Source organism: Bombus terrestris, chromosome 1 (assembly GCF_910591885.1).
Source record: "Bombus terrestris chromosome 1, iyBomTerr1.2, whole genome shotgun sequence".
In the NCBI taxonomy this organism is placed as follows: domain Eukaryota; kingdom Metazoa; phylum Arthropoda; class Insecta; order Hymenoptera; family Apidae; genus Bombus; species Bombus terrestris.
Genome location: NC_063269.1, coordinates 14,426,921 through 14,450,463, shown reverse-complemented (window position 1 = coordinate 14,450,463; position 23,543 = coordinate 14,426,921). Strand labels below are relative to the sequence as shown.

The 23,543-nt window shown below is 45.6% G+C and overlaps 1 protein-coding gene across 1 annotated transcript; it reads left to right on the top strand.

The window, feature by feature from the left end:
- Positions 1-2,322: 2,322 nt before the first annotated feature.
- Positions 2,323-13,668, top strand: LOC125385143. The gene is made up of 4 exons (XM_048406023.1): positions 2,323-2,956; positions 4,520-6,313; positions 6,428-7,089; positions 13,411-13,668. The coding sequence occupies exons 1-4, from the start codon at positions 2,323-2,325 to the stop codon at positions 13,666-13,668; spliced, it is 3,348 nt and encodes a 1,115-aa protein (XP_048261980.1).
- Positions 13,669-23,543: the final 9,875 nt, after the last annotated feature.

Sequence of the window (23,543 nt, the reverse complement as noted above, 5' to 3'; positions counted from 1 at the left end):
CTTTACTCTTCTTTAGCGTCTAAGTTGTACTCAATGTTAATGCATGGGGCAATCACTACGTAGCCGAGAGTTACTTGAATCGTCGTCGAGATCGTATCGGAGAGTAACTCTCCGTCTCGACGATGCCGTCGAGGAAAACTATAATGGGTGGGTCTAAGGACATGAGATCTTCGGATTCGTCAAAGAAAGCTTTCGTTCCAAAGGTGAGGGAAATTAGCGCTGTTGCTAATTGGTCGATCTCCATATCGGCGTTTTGAAAGAGATGCTGGTCGCCCTTGAGGGGAGGTTGTTGACGGGGGCATCGTTCGTGGAAGATAGGTTTCTCCTATCTTCCCGTATTTGCAACAAAGACTGCTTGTCTATATGAAGGACTTTGCTTGACTAAATCTTAAGATTTATTGCGGATCCGCGCGTTAGCTTAACATATACTGCGGAGGTACGTTGACATCTGGAGATCATCTTACCCGGAGTATAGAATCTGCGTGTGGCGAGCCACGGGACGGAAACCATTGAAATATTTACTGCCGCGTGTCGCTACGACTATTTCTTTTAAGGAGAGGTATAGAGTTACTCTGTGCCTTTGTTAGATAGAACATTGATCCCTTGACCGCGGCTACGTTCGGCGGCTGGTTGTCGCCTCGAGCTCAAGCTCACAATCATAAATCTCGAACAATCGGGGTGACATTTGTTTAATCTAAATTACGACATTACGGTATTCCCGAGAATCCAAGGAGAGGTTCCAGTGTTTTTCCATCTCCGACACGGCCATTCTGACTATCACACGTCCTCAGGTGCAACTAAAAGATTGAGTCTTTCTAACATTAGGTTCGGTACAATTAGTGTTACGCCACGAGGCTTAACACAGGCTGTATTTTCTAACCGTCACTCGCGGCCCTACAATGTCTCAGTCAGATCGTCTTATCTGACCGCCGGATCATATACAATGTATCGACGAGCGCATAGCTGTTGCCAAGCAGCGAGTTCTCGAAACGTCGAATTTGGTCCGTTACGTTTTCCACGCAAGAATAGACATACGTGAGCATAGGCGCGAACGGTGGCGTGACCTAAGTATAGTGGGGGTCGTCTTAAAGATGAGACAAAGAAATCATCCAAAGTCGATCAGTTCCTTGTGACGCGTCGAACATTACACATTGAGCCAAACATTCGCTTATTCTATTAAGTATCATATCGTGCTACGTCCACCAAGAGACTAAGCTCAATTGTAAGAGCCTTGCTCTATATTGTATACATTTATATTATCTGCGTGCGATAAGGTTGTTAATTGTTGATATCTTTTCAATCGTGTAGACTAAGTGTTGGAAATATACATTATTATAATTCTGTGACTCTCAGTGTTATACCGCATCAACCACCCCGATTATCCTAACCGAAATACGGGGATCGAACTATTCGTGGTGTCGATTATTCTAATCGTAACGGGAATTTACGACTCTCGTTGACGCGTATTCTAACGACCGCGTCTCCCCGCGATAGCTCGAAGTATTACATGGTCCTTCGAGCCGGATTCAGTGTCAAGTGAAGACTGCACGCCAGTGACACCCACTACAATACAGTGCCACGTGAATCCAACACAACCAGCAGCGGAAACGTTACCACCCCAGCGAGGTCAGTAACGTTAAGGGTCGGCACTTTTGAAGAGGTATAATTCGGTGGTTGAAACGCAACCACACATCATCCTACCGCAAGGTGGACAATCGCCAACAGAAGTAAGTCCAAACGATTTCACTATCAATTACATAAAAAATAATGGCAACCGGAGACGAGCTCGCCAACTTACGTCGTCGCCGGGGCTACTGTAGCGCCCAGTTTACACGCCTCGCAAAAAAACTGGAAGACATCGAACAATCAGGCTGTCCGGACGAGATCGACTTGCTTCAAATTAAAGAACGTCTAGAAACCTTCGAGAAGGAAATCCGTGCATTACAACACCAGATCGTAACTTTAGACGAGGGAGAGATCGCGCGCGGCAGTGAGCTAGCGGAAGAATACGAAAGGCTGCAATGCCGAGTAGCCAAACAATTAATCAATACACGACGAAGTACGCCGTCACAGTCGACAAGCGGCGAATCAGCCGTCGGCCGCGAGTCCGCGTCGCTCAAACTACCGGAGGTTCGCATACCTACATTTGATGGCGCCCTCGAAGATTGGCAGTCGTTTCACGATGCCTTCTCATCAGCGATAGATAGAAATGAAAATTTAGCACCGGTTCAGAAATTTCATCATCTCCGAACAGCCCTGACTGGCTGGGCCGCGCGAAGCATACAGTCATTACCCATCACCGACGCAAATTACGCAATCGCCATGGATGCTCTTAGGGAAAAATTCGATTGCCACCGTCAGATCTGCATGTGTCACTGGGATTTGCTTTTCGACTATCCCAAAATAACTAAAGAAACACCCGAAGCTATAGACGATCTTATCGAGACAGTCAGAGTACATCTCCAAGCGTTAGAAAGACTCGGGGACCCAGTCACGTCAAACGCCATTCTCATAAAGCTTGTCACGTCGAAGTTACCTTCAGCCGTTGTTCGCGAATGGCAACATACCCTACCGGACAAGAAATTGCCGCCATATACGCATTTAGTAGATTTTCTAAAAACACGGACGAATAGCGACAGAGCGTGTTCATCATTAACCGTCAAAAAAGGGGCGTCCGATCAACACGACCGTCGGCGACAGGACGCGCCGCGAAGCTATACATTCATAACTACACATAATACGTTGTTGTGTCCGAACTGCCACGGACAACACGAATTATGGAATTGCCATGTCTTCAAAACGAAGACGCCCAAAGAACGCCTGGAAATCGCCAAAAGGGCGTCGCTCTGTACCAATTGTTTAGGCAAGGGACACGCTCTCACTCAATGCTCCGCGGGATCATGTCGCATCTGTAGACAGCGACATCACACGTATCTGCATCAAGACCAGGGGCATAGCAAAACACGAACACGTGTCGACCGAACATCGAGCGGCCGATCGTCGAGCGACCGATCATCCAGCGGTCGATCTTCGCCCAGTTCACCGTCCCCGCGTTCGTCACATCGTTCGAAACGCTCATCTTCGTCTCCCCGAGCGTCTCGCCAGTATTCTCGCCGAGATTCTCGCCGAGAGTCTCCCCGAGCGTCTCCCCGAACGTCTCCCCGAACGTCTCCCCGAGCGTCTCCCCGAACGTCTCCCCGAGTGTCTCGTCGAGATTCTCGCCAAGAGTCTCCCCGAACGTCTCCGCGAACATCCCCGAAACGCGAATCTCGGTTACCGCGATCGTCGGCATCGGGATCGACCATATCGTCCAGCCCTAAACGACATGGAAAACAATGACGTCATCAGACGAGCCTGTTAGGGACCGAACCACAGAAAACGGACTCATCGACCCCGCTCCCTTTTGAACAATTGCAACACGACTTGTTAGTCACAGCGCAGGTCAACATCTTGAATAATGAAATTCAACCAGTTCGTTGTAGAGCTCTGCTAGATACCGGCCCTAGCATGAACTTTATCACCGAAAGGCTCGCTAACTCATTAAAACTCAATCAACAGAAATGTTCGGTCCCAATCGGAGCACTCAACACGTTATCGACGACCTCGAAACGCTACATCACGGCCACGATCACCTCTATTGACGGCACATACGAACGCAACTTGACGTTTCTGATCATACCGACTATCGCGTCTTGGGTCCCAAACCAACCCGTAGATCGCTCAACGATACAGATACCTAGGAATCTCCAATTAGCCGATCCAAGATTCCATAGACCTGCTCCGATCGAAATATTGTTGAGCGCCGGACCAACACTAGCATCACTCTGTGTCGGCCAACTTGATATCAGTCAAGCAAACGGGCCCGACTTGCGTCTGCAAAAGACGAGATTCGGATGGGTCATCGGGGGGAGCTCAACCTCACAATCATTAGCATACGCATTTCACACCTCCACGACGGCTTTACAGGCGGACCTCGCCCGTTTTTGGGAAATCGACGAGGGACCGCCCACCGCAAGAATTTCGGAATCGGAACGACAGTGCGAGGAGCACTTTCGAAATCACGTTCAACGCAACAACGAAGGGCGATACGTTGTCGCTCTCCCATTCAACGAAACAACTCCTCCGCTTGGATCTTCGAAAGCCATGGCAATGAAGCGACTCACTTCCCTCTGCCGTCGATTCCAACGAGACAAACAATTCGAAGCCGACTATCACGCCGTAATACAAGAATACTTGGAATTAGGACATATGACGAAGATCACCACGGACCACTGCACGGACGACGGATATTTTCTGCCACATCACGGCGTGATCAAAGAATCCAGCCGGACTACAAAACTCCGAGTTGTGTTTGACGGATCTGCACCAACCACCACCGGAGTTTCATTAAACGACGTACTTCATACGGGACCGAAACTACAAGACGACATATTTCTTATCCTTTTAAGATTTCGTTTTCATCAGTATGTCATTACAGGCGATGTCGAAAAGATGTATCGACAATTTCTTGTGCGTCCAGAGGATCGGAAATTCCAACAAATCTTGTGGCGCAACTCGGACGGAGAAGTGGACATCTATCAACTTAACACAGTGACATTCGGGCTGTCAGCGGCCCCCTATCTAGCCATTCGGTGCCTCAAACAACTGGCAGACGACGAGGGACATCGATACCCACGAGCAGCGATGGTCTTACAGCGAGACTTCTACGTCGACGATGTTCTCACAGGAGCCGAAACAAAGAACGAGGCACAATCACTAAGAACGGAGCTCATAGAATTGCTTAAATTAGCCGGCTTAAACATCCGAAAATGGGCAGCGAACGACCGGGAACTGCTACGAGGACTTTCCGAGCAGGACATAAACGATAAGCTGCTACTAGGCGAATCGCAAACTTTCAAAACTCTGGGTGTTGTTTGGAATTCCTTTGACGATTCGATCCTATATTCCGTCAAAATCAATCCTACCGCCTCTCGAATTACGAAGAGAACAATCAGCTCCGAAATTGCCAAGATCTACGACCCTCTTGGATTACTGGCACCAGTGATCGTTCGCGCTAAGATGTTGCTCCAACGACTTGGGACTTTAAAACTTGACTGGGACGAATCTCTTCCGGCTGACGTACACACAGAGTGGAGCAAATATTATTCACAGCTACCTTTGCTAAATAACGTGAAGTTTCCACGTAAAGCTATAATCAAGACTGCAGCGGAAATTGAATTACACGGATTCTGCGACGCCAGCGAAAGGGCGTATGGGGCATGCGTCTACCTTCGCACCATCGCTCCGGATGGTCATGTTTGGACACGACTCCTCACCGCAAGGTCAAAGGTGGCTCCACTCAAATCACAAACCATTCCAAGGCTGGAACTGAGTGGAGCACTTCTTTTCGCATCATTGGCCACTACAGTCCTTCAAGCGTTACCAAGCAACATTTCTCGGACCGTTTACTGGACTGATTCTACAATCGTTTTACACTGGATTAATACATCACCCCATACGCTGAAAACCTTCGTCGCCAATCGTGTGACAGAGATTCAACAAAAGACTCACACCTCAGGTTGGCGCCACATTCCCACTACCGATAACCCTGCAGATCTCATATCTCGAGGCCAATCACCCCAAGACTTCCTGCGATCTACCATTTGGCAACATGGACCAGAATGGCTCCAACAACCTGAAAAATACTGGCCGTCGTGGAACCCAGTACCATTAGTTGAAATACCAGAGCAAAAGAAGGCAACATGTCTGTCCGTGACTCCGCCTGACCACAGTCTACTGGAGAGATATTCTTCTTGGCCCAAGCTGATAAGAATTGCCGCTCGTTGCTTCCGATGGAGGCAAAAACAGGATCGGGGGGGACCTCTAACCACACATGATTTAACCAATGCGCATAACAAATTGGTCAAATTGTTACAACTCTGTTATTTTCCAGATGAAATACGTACTCTCCGCACAGATCGAAATTCTGCAGTGAAGGGGAAGCTGCAACGACTCAATCCATTTCTGGACAAGGACGAGATATTGCGAGTCGGAGGCCGACTCAGTCATTCACCAATGCCCTTCACTCAGAAACACCCAATCATTCTACCCAAATCCTCAGTTACAGCACTCATAATCGAGCATGAACACCTCCTAAATCTCCACTCCGGAACTCAAGCTACCTTATATGCCTTAAGGAGATCTTACTGGCCTATCGACGGCCGTAGTCAAGTTTGGAGCACGCTGAAGAAGTGCGTACGTTGCTGCCGAGCCAATCCACCTCCAGTAGAGTACGTAATGGGCGACCTTCCAGCTGCACGGATAACGGAATCTCGTCCATTTACGAACGTCGGAATCGATTATTGCGGACCGTTCTACATCAAGGAACGAAAGGATCGCAACCGACGAAAAATCAAGGTATATGTAGCAATCTTCGTATGCCTTGCAGTTAAAGCAGTCCATCTCGAGCTGGTCACCGATCTCACTAGCGAGGCCTTCATTGCTGCTCTGCGAAGATTCATCGCTCGCCGAGGATTCTGTGTAACAATTTATTCTGACAACGGCACCAACTTCGTTGGCGCCAACAATGAATTACGAGAGCTCCGAAACCTCCTGCAGTCCGACGATCATAAGGTAAGGATTCAGTCCTTTTTAGCCGATCGACGAATCGAATGGCACTTCATTCCTCCCAACTCACCTCACTTCGGCGGGCTGTGGGAGGCTGCGGTGAAGTCCTTCAAACGACATCTCAGACGTGTCGCAGGTAACGAGCTCTTAACATACGAAAATTTGAACACACTGATCATTGAAATCGAGTCTATCCTCAACTCCCGTCCTCTGACTCCAATATCATCTGACCCAAACGATCTTCTTGTCCTTACTCCCGGTCACTTCCTCATCGGAGATGCATTAACAAGCTTTCGAGAACGAGATTTCCGGGACACTCCATCCAATCGTCTCTCCAGCTGGCAACATATTCAAAGGATCAAACAACATTTCTGGCGCCGTTGGCATCGAGAATACCTGAACGAGCTGAACATCCGAAATAAATGGAGCAAGGGCAGTCACGACATCCGAGTAGGCACCGTAGTAGTCCTCAGGGAGGATAACGTACCATCCATGCAATGGCCTTTTGGCCGCGTGATCAAGGTCCATCCAGGGGTCGACGGAATCATACGGACCGCCACCGTGCAGACGGCAACAACTACCCTGGATCGTGGCGTCAAAAGACTGGTCCCCTTACCCATTCACCCAGATCCAGACGAGTCCGACCACCCACACGGAGCCAAGGAGATTCGCCAGCGACGCAACTGACTCCACACCATATCATTTGATCGGTACCCTCTCAACGGGGGGAGGATGTTACGCCACGAGGCTTAACACAGGCTGTATTTTCTAACCGTCACTCGCGGCCCTACAATGTCTCAGTCAGATCGTCTTATCTGACCGCCGGATCATATACAATGTATCGACGAGCCCATAGCTGTCGCCAAGCAACGAGTTCTCGAAACATCGAATTTGGTCCGTTACGTTTTCCACGCAAGAAGAGACATACGTGATCATAGGCGCGAACGGTGGCGTGACCTAAGTATAGTGGGGGTCGTCTTAAAGATGAGACAAAGAAATCATCCAAAGTCGATCAGTTCCTTGTGACGCGTCGAACATTACACATTGAGCCAAACATTCGCTTATTCTATTAAGTATCATATCGTGCTACGTCCACCAAGAGACTAAGCTCAATTGTAAGAGCCTTGCTCTATATTGTATACATTTATATTATCTGCGTGCGATAAGGTTGTTAATTGTTGATATCTTTTCAATCGTGTAGACTAAGTGTTGGAAATATACATTATTATAATTCTGTGACTCTCAGTGTTATACCGCATCAACCACCCCGATTATCCTAACCGAAATACGGGGATCGAACTATTCGTGGTGTCGATTATTCTAATCGTAACGGGAATTTACGACTCTCGTTGACGCGTATTCTAACGACCGCGTCTCCCCGCGATAGCTCGAAGTATTACAATTAGCATTGTTTACAATTTAACTTAATGTCCAAATAAGCTGAGGGACCAGTGTAACAACAAAATTTTGTTCGGAGGTTTGACAACAAAAGGAATAGAAGAGAACATGAATTAGTAACGTTGTAATTAGTATTGGAAGTGCTAGTTGCATCCTGTGGGTTATCGGTCGGGTCATAACGGCGAAATGGACCAGTCTCGATTTCGCACCCCAATGGATCTCGTTTTTCTAGATCGCACGACCACACCAAACTTCGTAACACTATAGCTCATGGTGCGCGTGAACACATCTCTTGCCCCTTTACCGAGCTTCTTAACATACTCCGTAAGATGCTACGGTCTTTGTGCTAAGGATCTTCCGAGATCGAGGTACTCATGTCGTCGTGGTCACTGTTATTGCCGTCACTACTGACGTCCAATTCAGCAGGAACGCAACTGTCCGGCATTTTTCTTAATCTGTCATGACTATCTTTATACGATCGTTTGCGGTCTAGCGTTTTTTTCTTTTTTTTTTTTTTTTAAAGTATATCTCCTTCCAAAATCTCTGTTATTACGAATGGACCCTTGAATTTTGGCTCTAGCTTGGTTTGGTTTCTTTTCTCGTTTTTGCGCAGTACGAAATCGCCGAGGTTAAACCTAACCACTTTAGCTTTGTTTCTATCAAATCTTTCGTTGTTGTACTGGGCTTTACTCTCTATGTTCTATACAGCCTGCTGTCTTACATCGAAGATATCGACTTCCTTTTCTTTGATATTGTCGGGTAGCAATAGGTCGTACGGTCTCGCTGTTCTACCGATTAGTAGTTGTAAAGGGCTCGAATTAGTCACGCGGTTGGTGGTGCAGTTCAACGCCAGCTGTATTTCCCCAATCGCGTCTTGCCACGGCCGCCCGGTTGTTTCTACTGTCGTGAACGTATTTTCAATGTACGCATAATACGCTCTACCTGTCTATTGGCTCTACTAGCACCGGTCGCTATCAAGCGAACTTTAATTCGTTTGCTTTCGCAGAATTCTCGAAATTCTTTGCCCTTAGATCATCTTTCCTGATCTGCTATTATCCGGCTGGGACTTCCGAATAAAAATATAGCGTATTCAAGCGCTTTAATGGTGCTACGGGAATCTATCTTACGAGTACGATGCAGGTATACGAATTTAGTGAACCCGTCGATCAAAACAATGATGTACTCCTTTGAATCGCTTTTACCACTCAACTTGCCTGTTATGTCCATGTGGACCGTATGCAGGGTATGCTGGTCTTAGGTATAGGATGTAGTTCGGCCTGTATCTTACCTGAACTAGCTTTCGAAACTTGACAAGCATGACCGTTCTCAATGAATCGGCGAACGTACTTCGCCATCCCTTCGAACCAGTAATACTCGTAGAGTTTCTCGAGCGTTTTCTCCCAACCTAAGTGCATAATTGACTGGTGCACATGGTTAATAACAGACTATCTAAAACCTCTTAGGACTATAGGTAAACAGAGAGTCCTGCCTTTTCTTTGTATCCTACGGTAAAGAGTACCGGACCGTAATTCGTATGTATTCGCGATGTCTTCCGCGAGCTCATCGTTTTGCAATTCCTTGACGATGCCTAAGATTTGAGAATCACGACGTTGTTCGGCTAATAGCCAGTCTTCCGATATTTCGGCCAGATTGATTTCTTTCTCCGCAATTTTATCAATTTTACGGTGGTCTAAGTTTACGGGGTTTCGCGAGAAGAAATCTACGTGAGCCGTCCGTTTACTTTCCCGATACATAATGTCAAAAATAAAAGTCTGCAAGTAAGACCATCACCTATGGTCCCTGTCATTTAAATGTACTTTATTACTCGACGCTTTCGACGAGTCGCAATCCGTGACGACAAGAAATTCCCATCCATGTAGATAGTGACGGAAATGCTCGACTGCGTTTACGACTGCTAACGTCTGTAGTTCGTAGGAATTATACCTAGATTCTGCGAGGGTAGTTCTTTTGTTGTAATACTCTATTACTTTGCCTTTACCTTTGACTTGATGCGTCAAAATCGCCCCGTAACTCTCCGAGCTAGCGTCAGTATGTAGTTCTATCGGGTAATTGGGGTCGAATATCATTAACACCGGCGCGTCGGTCAGGGCGGAAACTCCCTGTTGTCTTATTTTCTCGTGCCTATCTGTCCAAGTTATATTTCTGTTATTTGAGATGAGCGCATACAGGGGTTTCATCACCTGTGAGAATTTAGGGATGAACTTTCGGAAGCACGAAGCTAATCCTATGAACTGCCTGAACTGTGTGACGGCTGTTGGCACAGGTAAAGAACTTAAGGTGTGTATTTTACCCGGGTTCGGACGAGCTTCTTCGTTATGAATTACATATCTCAAATAGAGCACCGATGTCTTTAGAAAAGAACAGTTCGCAATGTTAACAGAGAATCCTGCTTTTACGAGGGTATCTAATACGGTGTTCAATCTTCCTAGAGCTTGATCTATCGAGTCGGCAATAATTAGAACGTTATCGAAATAAATAACAACGTACGAATGAGCGAGGTCGCCTAGGGCCTTGCGAATGGCCCTCCGAAAGACGGACGGCGCAATTTTTTCAGTTCAAACGGCATCGTTATCTACTTATATTGCCTGTCAGGAGTAACGAACGCTGTATACTCCGCTGAATTAGGATAAATAGGAATTTGGTGAAACCCGCTGGCCATATCCAGGCTAATAAAATATCTCGCCTCTTGCAATCTCGCGACTTGATCCGCAATAAGGAGTAAGGGTACCGATCCGCGACGGTACTTTGATATAGCTCTCGGGGATCCACTCGTAATCTATCTGAGCCGTTTTCTTCTTCACGAGTTACGTAGGGCTCGCGAATGGCGAATTACTAAGCCTTATGATCTTTGCTTTAATTAAAACGCTTATTTTCTCACGTACCGCTCTTCGGTCCTCCTCGCTAAATCTATAAGGACTTCCTCGTACGGTGATGTTAGGATCAATTAATCGTATTTCTAACCGGCCTGTATTTACGCGAATACGTAGGGAACCCGTAACGAATGAATCTTTGAATTTGTCGAGAAGAGAAATTGATCGACTTTTATTATTACCATGTACATCAGTGTCAGCTTCATTAACGACGATCTCATTTGCAGTGGTTTCATTACAGACATTAATTATTTTTGTTTTACACATAGCGAGGCTATTTTGTGTAATGTTACGTCAAAACCCAGACTTAGAGTTCCGCAACTAATCGCGATATCATATTCTAGATAACTATCAGCAAGGACATGAGAAATTATCTTCGATGTAAAAATCATTAATACACACGATGAACAAATGGGAGGCGTATGTTTAATACAAGTATTTCCTACTCCTCGCATTACTAATATGTCAGGCATTCTTTTGCCAGAAATCTCGAGGCCACAGACTCTTTAATTAGTGAACGCTCGGCTCCCGAATCGGAGTAAAATGGAAACGACTCACTCAGATGATTTGATCTACCCGATGATGCTTCCAGTACGTAGAAGTCGACTCGCCACTCGTTATTGAAATTATGGTTTCCTTTCATAATCAGGTTGACAGCTGCGCCCCGTGCAGCGGGGTCGGAACGTGCGATTTTAAGGGTTAAAACGTGGTAGCGAAAACTTGTTAGGTTTCACACCCGATTTTGCACTAGCGACTGGGTTACTCGCGCACGATGGTCGTAAGTTCTAACACTGTTATAATCGGCACTGATCCCACTTCTGATGTCGGGTTGGCGTTACGATTAGAGTTAGGGTTAAGGGCGTAAAACGAATTCCTATTGACACTAGACGTGATCATTATGCAATAGAGGAGATATTTACCAGTGCAAACACGACCATGATGGAATTGGACAAGTAATAGCGATAATTTGATACTCGAGAAGCCAATGACGATGATCCTAGGCTCAATAACGAATCCACGGTCAACGGGATGACGAACTTTACTCTTCTTTAGCGTCTAAGTTGTACTCAATGTTAATGCATGGGGCAATCACTACGTAGCCGAGAGTTACTTGAATCGTCGTCGAGATCGTACCGGAGAGTAACTCTCCGTCTCGACGATGCCGTCGAGGAAAACTATAATGGGTGGGTCTAAGGACATGAGATCTTCGGATTCGTCAAAGAAAGCTTTCGTTCCAAAGGTGAGGGAAATTAGCGCTGTTGCTAATTGGTCGATCTCCATATCGGCGTTTTGAAAGAGATGCTGGCCGCCCTTGAGGGGAGGTTGTTGACGGGGGGCATCGTTCGTGGAAGATAGGTTTCTCCTATCTTCCCGTAGTTGCAACAAAGACTGCTTGTCTATATGAAGGACTTTGCTTGACTAAATCTTAAGATTTATTGCGGATCCTCACGTTAGCTTAACATATACTGCGGAGGTACGTTGACATCTGGAGATCATCTTACCCGGAGTATAGAATCTGCGTGTGGCGAGCCACGGGACGGAAACCATTGAAATATTTACTGCCGCGTGTCGCTACGACTATTTCTTTTAAGGAGAGGCATAGAGTTACTCTGTGCCTTTATTAGATAAAACATTCATCCCTTGACCGCGGCTACGTTCGGCGGCTGGTTTTGTCGCCTCGAGCCCAAGTTCACTATCATAAATCTCGAACAATCGGGGTGACATTTGTTTAATCTAAATTACGACATTACGGTATTCCCGAGAATCCAAGGAGAGGTTCCAGTGTTTTTCCATCAGGTGTAATTCCCTGATTACTGCTTTGTAGCTTTTGTCGGATTTGAGCTGGTAGGTGTGATACTCTGCATTTTTTTCCTTTAGTGATCTTGTCACTTTTATGAATGTGTCTGGGGTGTTGGTTTGCAATTTCACTTGGTCTATTTTTATCTGTTTGATAACATAGTTATCTTTCCCTGCAGTGTTGTGTAGCAGTTCAATGAGGGGGTCTATTATTTTCGCATCTATGTATATTGGTGGTGGTTTAGGAATGCCGGTTGTGTGACTTTCCGTTGGGTCCGTTGCTGTCTCTTCTAGCAGTGCGTTAAATGAATTATGCAGTTTGATATCCTGGAGCCATTGTTTTTTTCTAGTGTTTCGGTTTTCCTCCCGTTTGCGAACGGGATTACTTTGAGTTTTTTTTTGCTGGTAGTTGCCACCGTTCAGCTTTCTTCGTGGTGTGTTGGTTCGTTGTCCCCGTCGTTGGCTTGTGATATTTCCATGTTATCGTCTTTTTTTCCTGCATATGTAGAGTCTGTAGCTCTATTTATAAAATATGTTTCTCCTGTGTTTGTTATTTTTATTGGTGGAATCTGCATGATCCCACATATTGTCGATGGGCGTTTACTTTGCCGCTTTCTCTTTCCTCTTGCCGCACAATCACTGGAGCACTGTTTCGCACGTCCGTTTAGGTCGCCTGCACGGGCGGAACTGACTTAAACAGTGATGCAAACAAAGAAAGGAAAGACACGAAGAAGAAGAAATGGAGAAAATAAGGAAGATCAAACAGAACAAGAAGCATTGGAAATACATAAATAAATATATAAGAAGTAGAGAAGGTATAGATGAGGATATAAGCGAAGGAGAATGGAGAAACCACTTGATGGAAATTTTAGAAGGAACAGAGCACAAGGAGGGTAGAAAAACGGGGGGTCATGGAGAGGAAGAGAAAATAATGGAGGAGAGAGAAGATAATATAGAGAAAGAATATACTAGCTAAGAAACTTGAAGGAAAAGAAAGCAATGGGGGAAGACGGGTTAGAAAATGAGGTATGGAAGTATGCACCGAAGGAAGTGGGGGAGGCGTTATGGGAGTTGTTGAGGAAAATATGGAATGGGGAGGGGATACCAGAAGATTGGAAAAAAGGTGTAATATGCCCAATATATAAAAAGGGGGACAAGAGAATAGCGAAGAACTACAGAGGAGAGGAGATAAAGAGAGAGAAACTGAAGGAGAAAATGAGGAAAATGGGAGTTAGCGAAAAACTAACCCGAAAGATTAAAGAGATATATTCTGAAACAAAGAATATAGTGAGAGTCAAGGAACACAACACAAAAGAATTTTGGACCGTGAGGGGAGTCAGACAAAGATGCTCGTTGAGCTCGACATTATTCAATATCTACGTGACAGGACTGGAAGAAGATCTAAGGAAAGGACAAGTTGAGGGCATAGTAGTAGGAGAAAGAGTATGGTCATTAACATATGCAGACGATATTGTGCTGATGGCGGACAGTGAAGAGCAGCTAAAAGAAATGTTAATGAGGTTCAAAAAATTTTTAAAGAAAGCAGAATTAGAACTGAGCACGGAAAAGACTAAAATAGTAGCGTACGAAAAAAGAAGAAACTAAAGGAGACAAAGAAAATGGGAATGGGGAGAGCAGGAATTAGAAGAAGTGGACGAGATAAGATACCTAGGGTACATACTACAGAAAAACGGCAGCGATGAGAAACACATACAAGACAGGAAAAAGAGAGCAACGATAGCAACGAAGAAAACATGCAGCGTGAGAGAAAGAATATTCAAACAGGACTACAAAAGGAGAATGAAGATGTATAGAGCACTGGTAGAGAGCATGGCGCTGTTTGGAGCAGAGGTATGGGGCTGGAACATGGAAGAAAGACTTGATAAAGTAAAAAGAAGATATGCGAAATGGATATTAGGCTTAGATATGACAACACCTAATTACATATTAATAGAAGAATGCAAGATAATAGAAATAAAAGAAAAAGCATTAAAAAGAGTAGCAAGATATGAAGAGAAAGAAAAAGAGAAAGAAGTGAGAAAGAGAAAGGTGATATTGACCTTAGGCTCGAGGCGACAACCAGTCGCCGAACGTAGCCGCGGTCAAGGGGTGAACACTCTGTCCAACAAAGGTATGGGGTAATAGTATAGCTCTCCTTAAAGAAGAAATAGTTGTAGCGGCACTCAATAGTAAACGGTTCCAACGGTTTCTGTCTCGTGGCTCGCCACACACAGACCGTATTCTTCGGGCAAGATGATTACCAGATGTCGATGCATCTCCACAGTACATGTTCAGCTAGCCTGAGGACCCGCGATAAATCTTAGGACTTAGTTCAGTTTGCTGGTGAGTGCCAAAACGTGCAGACGTGCGTCCAGTGCCCTGTGAAGTTCACAAAACTACACGTGACGCCCATCTGTCGAAAGCGAATCCAACAAACCTAGCTAAGTGTTCACACAGCCTCTCGACTAGTTTTTTCATATTGAATTAACTAGCTCGATGATGGCTCAAACATCCCAAACAGGCTCTCCGGAGCTAAGTTATAACACCGCCGTTCTTCCTCCCCCGTGGCAAAGAGGCAATACACCTCTCTTTGCAAACGACCAACATACGAAAAAACGCAAGCTGGAAACAATCAAGACAAATGTGAACAAGAGTCAAACTAAACCACCAGCTAGCCAAGTGACCACCTACAACCACTACAGGTTCTCAATACTTGAGACTACAGAAGACTCCATGAACACAACCGAAACGGTAAATAATCTACATATCCAAAGAATTGTCCCTCCCCCGCCAATATTCATTAACGACGTCATCGACATTCAAACAATGATAAAGTCCATCGAGAAAGATATCAGCAAAGAGGACAACAAATTAAAAATTAATAATAACCACGTAAAAATTCTGCCGACCAACCCAGACGCCTATAGAAAATTAACTAAGTTGCTAAAAACCTTGAATGCAAACTTCCACACATACCAGCTCAAGCAAGAAAGACCTTTTCGTGTGGTGCTACGCAATATCTATCACTTAGTCGACCTAGATGAACTAAAGTTCGAACTTCTATAGCTTGGCCACGAGGTAACTAACATCAGCAACATAAGACATAGAGTCACAAAGAATCCACTATCGATATTTTTCATAGATATAAAACAAAAAGAAAGTAACAAAGAAATCTACAACGTTAACCGGCTGATGAACTCCATAGTTAAGATCGAACCGCCTCTTGTAATGAAAGAGATAGTGCAATGCAAAAGGTGTCAAAGGTACGGCCACACGCAGAAATACTGCAACCATAATTTCCGGTGCGTTAAATGTGCAGGTAGTCACCCCACTGACCAATGCACTAAATCCCCAGAAACCCCCGCCAAGTGCATCAAGGAGAGCATCCTGCGAACTACAAAGGATGCTTAGCCTATAAAACACTGCACAATAATAAGTACCCTAAACCCAGAGCCAAGGAGATAACCAGACCCCAAGAACCCAGACTCCAAAAATTCTCCACACCATCAATCTCCTATGTCCAGGCAGTACAAGAAAATATAAACAATACGAAAACCCACAGTGACCACTCACAAAATATTGTTCCCATCTCACGAAACACAGACAACTTCACCAGACTCGAAATTTAATCGAGAAACAAACAGAACAAATCAACAACTTACTTTCATTACTAACACTCTTCATGGATAAATTAATACGCACAGAAGCAAAATAAAACCAATGCCTATAGTTCTGTGGAACGCCAACGGTCTAGCTCAGCACAAATTTGAACTAGAACTCTTCTTAAAACAACAGCAAATCGACGTAATGCTCATATCTGAAACCCACTTCACCGATAAAAACTATCTCAAAGTAAACGGCTATAACTTCTACCATACCCAACATCCCAGTGAAAAGACGCACGGCTGCACCGGAATCATTATCAAATCCAGCATTAAGCATTACGAGCTTCCATCATTCCAGAAAGACTACCTTCAAGCCACCAGCTTAGTAATAGAAGACCGCCATGGTACAATCACTACCTCAGCAGTATACTGCCCTCCCAGACACTCGATTGCTAAAGAGAACTTCGACAGCCTCTTTGATGCTCTGGACAATAGATTCATAGCTGTAGGAGACTATAACGCCAAGCATACCCAATAGGGCAGCAGACTTATCACAGTAAAAACCTCTTGAATAGCATAATCACCAACAATCTCAATTACCTCACTACATATGAACCCACATACTAGCCGCATGACACTAACAAAATTCCTGATTTACTCGACTTCTTCATAATCAAAAATATCTCGCCCAGATATGTCCAAATCAACTCCTCGACTGAACTCTCTTCCGACTACTTCCCCGTAATAGCAACAGTTGGTTCAGCAGTAATCGAGAACCCACCTAATGGCCTTATTCATAACTAACTCACCAACAGGCAGCTCTTTAGAGAAGTCTTTAACCGCTCAACCTCTGCCTCAATCTCACTAAAAACAAAGGAAGGTATCAAAACTGCTACAGAATACTTAAACACGAGCATAATAAACGCTATCCGCTTCTCAATACCTACTAAGGCTTCTATCAGTAAACGCGAATATCCCCATTACATATTAAACAAAATCACAGAAAAGCGAAGACTAAGAAGAGTATGCCAAACCCATAGAACACCGGACGACAAACGCGAGGCTAAACAACGCAACCAGGAAGTTAACCAAAATCATTAAAAAATACAAAAATGACTGTTTCCAAAAGTACCTCATCAATTTGTCCCCCTTTCCCAACTCCAACTGCTCACTATGGAGGGCTTCCAGGATACTCACGCGTCCCCCGCAAATAATCCCACCAATTCGCTGTCCGCAAGGCGGATGGGCACGAAGCCCTATAGAAAAAGCCAACCTCTTCGCCAACTACAAATCCAACATTTTAAACCCTCAATCTTCCATTACCGCTCCGGAAATAACAGAATACCTGCATTCTCCCTTCCAAATGTCTCTCCCCATTAAACCTTTCACTTCTCTAAAGGTTACTGAATTAATCCATCGTCTGAACCCCAGGAAAGCACCGAGACATGATCAAATAAGTAACAAAGCAATTAAGGAACTACCTGTAAAAGGGATTGCACTCATTTCTTCAATCTTCAACGCAATTCTTCGCCTTGAATACTATCCCAAAACCTGGAAAACGTCACAAATTACGCTCATCCCTAATGCCGGAAAACCAATACATGAAACTAGCTCCTATCGCCCAATTAGTTTTCTACCCACTTTGTCAAAACTATTCGAAAAGTTGCTAACGAATCGACTCGTTCCACTTTTAGAGGATCTGAAATCCCTTCCAGATCATCAATTTGGTTTTCGGAAGCAGCATTCCACAATAGAGCAAATCCACCGAATAACACACAATATCAGCCAAACATTCGAAAAGAAAAAATACTGCTTAGCGGTATTCCTTGATATTCAACAGGCATTCGACAAAGTATGGCATGAACGGTTTCTTCACAAACTTAAAAAAGTCCTACCACACACTGACTACTCTATCCTACAGTCCTACCCAAGCAAAAGACAATTCATGGTTAAATACGCAGACGCCATTACCACAACTTTTCCAATAGAAGCGGGCATACCCCAAGGTAGTGTCCTCGGACCCCTTCTGTTCTCCATCTACACTGCCGATTTACCAATATCAATAGAAATAACTATAGTAACATTTGCTGACGACACAGCGCTATTAGCGTCCCACGCCAACCCGATAATAGCCTCATCCACTCTCCATCGAGGTCTCGACTCAATGGAAAAGTGGTTCCATAAATGGGGCTTCAAAATTAATGAAAAATATCCACACATGTAACCTTCACGCTGCGAAAACAAACCTACCCACAGGTCTCCATTAACAATATAACAGTTCCTAACAAGGACACAGTCAGATACCTGGGCATGACTCTGGACAGATTAACCTGGAAACAACATATCGTAGACAAATCTAAGCAACTCAGGGAAAAACTCAAAAAATTTTATTGGCTCATTGGCCGTCGCTCCAACCTAAGCACGCAGAACAAAATTACGCTCTATAAGACCGTAATAAAACCTGTTTGGACCTACGGAATCCATCTATGGGAAACAGCAAGTAATTCCAACATTGAAATACTCCAACGCTTTCAATCGAAAACGCTAAGATCCCTATTAATTGCACCCTGGTATGTTGCAAACGAAACAATCCACCGCGACCTCAAGATACCTACAGTCAAAGATGAAATATACAAACCCAGAAGCAGATATAACACAAGAGTTATAATCACCACAACCCATTAGTCACCCAACTACTAGACACGACAGACCAGATCCGCAGACTAAAAAGAAAATACCCTCTAGATTAAATCCTTAGATTCTACTAGAACCAACAATATAAAACTATTATAAGCCATGTCATTGTATCACGCCAAATGAAGTTACTGAAAATTCTCAACGAGAATTGATTGTAAATATTCTAGTAAAAGAAAGTACTTCTTGACAGACGCATCCGGATACGCCATGGGCGGCGTACTGCGTCAAGGACTAATCGGAAAAGACCTACCGATTGCGTACATCTCGAGATGAGTAAACCCTGCCGAACAAAACTAACCCACCGTAGAAAAAGAATATCTGACAATCGTTTATAGCGCAATGCACTTCCGACCGTATCTATACGGAAAAATCATAAACTTTTGGTGTGGCTGCATTCCATCGAGGATCCTACTTCAGGGATCTGGAAGTGGAGATTAATGTTGTCGGACTTTAAATTCGATATCCGATACAAGGTAGGCAGAGCGAACGCGAACACAGATGCTTTGTCTTGAAACGCCCCAGTGCTATGTTTGCCGATCAGGAAGAGAGAAGATGATTGACTGGTTCCTCTTCTAACAAGATTTCAGTTGAATACCTCAACCGAGGACTCTGCGATATTCGAGGCCGAACCATGCGGATTACCTCAGTTCTGTGATCCAGGGAAACAAAGAAAAACTTTTACCCGCAAAACATTTTACCATAGAAGAAACACTCGCAAATTATTTTGATCAGGCACCGAAAAATATCGATGAAAACTCTAACGAGAACGCATTCGATCAGGAAATAGGCGATATCGAAACGATAAGTGAGGAAAAATCTTCTGTCACGTTTTAATGAATGTTTGCTTGAACGTGAAGATGCAATTTGGAAACCAAATTCGAATTTCTAATTGGTACGGTAGTTGCTGCCACCAGAAACAGTCCAAAAACTATTTCAATTATACTCGTTTTATCTATTGAGGCTTGCGACTGAATGAAATGAATCAATAACTTGTTTCACTTAGTTAAAGCGCAGAACTATATTGAATTATTCCAAAAGTCGTGCTCTTCGCGAGAAACGAATGATATCCCAAAACTTGTCGCATTTAATTAATGCGCGGCACTATTCAAAAATTCGAAACCGTTGTATTCTCTTAATGATTTAATTTATAAATTTCATATCATATATCATATGGGTAGCGTTAACTAGCTTTCGATGCAACTGGCAAATAAATTTCACGTTTCGGCTAACCTGGTACATGCAGGAATACTGGAGCGGGATAAGATTAATGTTGTTCGAAATAAATAATTGTGTTCGATATACAAGATTTATGTAATTTAACTAGGTTATGTTAATATCAATATGCAACGATTTTTCAAATTTACTCGTTTATAATTGTTATAATAAATATTATCAATATACTAATGATTTATTCAAATTATACTCGAATATAATTGATATAATATGTATTTCATCAATATACAAATTTTTATTCGCACATTAATTTTATTATATTATAAAAATAAAAGTATCTGGTGTACAAGGATCTACTTAATTCAACTTTATTATTGACAAGTCCTATCTTTAGTCGTCTGAGTAATTAATATCACAAGAACTATAATAATCGCTGTTATATCGCGCAATACATCTGCACTCCATCCCGCTCTGCTTGACAGCCAACGGTCTACGTGCCGTCCTTCCGACCCTCAATAGGCCTAAGGACTCACCATAAACTTGAACTTCTAAATGCATTGTTCGCACATATGGTTTAAGTCAATCTGTTTGCCCGGAAAAACTTTCTAATCCTAGAAGTGTTTTCGGCTGGTTTTTAAAAAGGTCCTTAGGTTTACTACGCGCAATTAAGAATTACGGAGAAAGCGGGTAGTGGCCTCATACAAAAAACGGAGATGTACCTAACGGAAAATCCGGGTTTTCCCTTAAACAAAGACATCAACTAGCAACATTGGTAGGACGTTCCGTCCCCACTCATCACTCATTAATATTGACTAACCAATGGATATCGCAGATAGTTGCCCTCACTTAACTAACGAAAAGTGTGAGCAACGAATCCGTTTTCTTCACTCAAAAACCACACCCACGCCGAGCTTTCCTCCGTAATTGAGGAGAGCAAAGAGGGAGTCCAGTTCATTCTGTTTTTCGGTTTAGTCTAGTCAGTCTGTTCAATCATTACTTCTATTACAACTCGAGGGCCTTCATCTATCAGAGTGCCGTTTCTCAAAATCTCGTCTACGTCCTTTATATCATGCGTAACGATGTAATTCATTGGTGTATTAAGTGTTGGAAATATAAATTTTATAACCCTGTTAATCGCAGTGTTATACTACAACCATCCATATTATCCTAACCTAAATAAGGGGATCGATATATTCGTGGTGTCGATTATTACAATCGTAACGGGAATTTACGACTCCCGTTGACGCGTTTTCTCGCGACTGCGTCTCCCCGCGATAGCTCGAAAATACAATCGCTGTCATACAATACAGGCGATGTTGCTCGATACGTAAAGGAGTACGGCCCTTCTGGTTGAAACGCACGAGATTGTTCAGGTATCGTTGAATTAGAAGTCGAGAAACTAATTTCCGAGCGTTCGCTAGTTAATTTTAATTCTGATGAGCACCTGCGTCACCCTGTATGTCAGGGGGGGCCCGGTCCCATCCAATCAAACGTCCCAGATTGGAAGGACGGTCTCCGGAACCCTTAGCCCCGGCGCGCCCGCACTCATGTCGAGGCTGACAAGCCATCTGTCGAACAGGGCCCATCGAGCTCGACCCTCAACGTCGTCGCCCACCGTCTCGATCCCGCCCGACAGACCCCGCGTGTGGAGGTAAATTTCCCAACACCTCAGTGCCTGCAGTTCGAGCGGGGGGAACCCGGCGAACACCGTCGCTGCTGCCGCCGAAATGGTGCGGGAGCCCCTCACTACCCTGATGAACACCGTGTTGTGTAACCTCCTGACCTTTAGGAGACTGCGGCGGCTGGCCATCAAGTCCTCCGATCAGTTCGGAGCTCCATAGAGGACCCTCGATCGCACCACGCCGGCGTACAGACTCCGATGCCGGGCCCGCCCAGCCGAGGCAGCAGACGTCCTAATGCATTCGCCGTCACCTCGACTGATGGTGCCAGGCGCTCGAAGTGAGCACGGAAGGTCCAGTGACTGTCGAAGGTCAGGCCCAGGTATTTCATGCTGGTTCCGATCTCGATCTCAGCCCCCTCCAACCGCAGCCGATAGCCCGCTGGAGGCGTCCCGTGATCGGCCCTGCGGCAGAACCAAATTGCCTCAGATTTCTCAGGGGACACCCTCAGCCCCAATCCCTTGATCGCGGCGACCACGCGGGGCACAGCCAGTTCCGCCAGATGGACGGTTCCGTCCCACGCCGCGTCCCAAACCAGCACCAACGTGTCGTCGGCATAGCACGTCAGCGCCGAGTCCGGAGGCATCGGCACTCGAACCATCGCGTCGTACGCGATGTTCCATAGCAGTGGACCTAGCACAGAGCCCTGCAGGACCCTGCGGTACACCGCCCTCTCAATCATCCCCCCTCTACGGAGGTGTAGGCGATGCTTCGGTCCCAGAGAAATGCCCGGATTACACCCCGTAGATACGCGGGTGCCCGATGAAACTCGAGGGCCCGGCGTATCCTGTCCCAGGGGATGCTGTTGAAGGCATTGACCACGTCCAGCGACACGGCCAACGCCACGTAACCGCGCCGTTCGTCCCCGTTGACCAGGGAGCGGACACGGGCCACAGCGTCGGCCGTAGACCGTCCCCTCCGAAAACCAAACTGGCTGTCGTGCATTTCGAGAACACTGCGGGACAGGTGCGACTCGAGACGGGTCGCCACCACTCTTTCCAGTAGTTTACCAACCCCGTCCAAACGGCACACCGGTCGATAGGCAGAAGGCAAGTCCAGAGAGCGTCCCGGCTTCAGCAGCAATACCATTCGTGCCTCTTTCCACAAGACAGTGAATTCGCCCCGAGACAGACATCTGTCAAATAGACGCATTAATTTCGGGGCTAAGACCCCGGCCCCGTCCTTCCACAGGCGGGTCGGGATTCCGTCGGGGCCCGGAGCCTTCCGTGCTCCGATCCCCCCGACAGCCTCGGCCAATTCTTCCTCAGTGACTCTCGATTCCGGGCTCCAACTTCCCGCGGGATCCCGTGGCTCTTCCCCCGACGGTTGGGGTTCTTGATCCTCCTCAACCCCTGTCCGTCGCTCCCGGGAACAGGGTGCCGACAACCTCCTCTAGGAACCGGGGATCCATGCTCTCCGTTGTGTCGTCCCATGAACGAAGTTTATTCAGTACCATCTTATAAGGGCGCCCAAAGGAGTCGGCGTCGAGGCTGGCCAGAAGCACGCCCCACGCCCGCTTCTTCGTCTCCTTGATGGCACGCTGTAGGGGCCTCCGCGCTTCGCGGTGGGCCTCATACAGACGAGCCACCGTGGCTTCGTCCTCTGGTGTAAAGGCACCGAGCACGGATGCACGCCTCGCGGAGACTAGCGATCCCCTCGGACCACCAGTACACCGCGCCGCCACGGCGCGTGGCTCC

Bases quoted from the DNA above. Each gene is read 5' to 3' on its own strand.
- LOC125385143 (XM_048406023.1), top strand. From the start codon at position 2,323: ATGGATGCTCTTAGGGAAAAATTCGATTGCCACCGTCAGATCTGCATG. The intron at 6,314-6,427 runs GTCCATTTACGA...TATGCCTTGCAG, and splicing joins TGCACGGATAACGGAATCTC to TTAAAGCAGTCCATCTCGAG. The intron at 7,090-13,410 runs GTACCATCCATG...AAACAAAGAAAG, and splicing joins TAGTCCTCAGGGAGGATAAC to GAAAGACACGAAGAAGAAGA.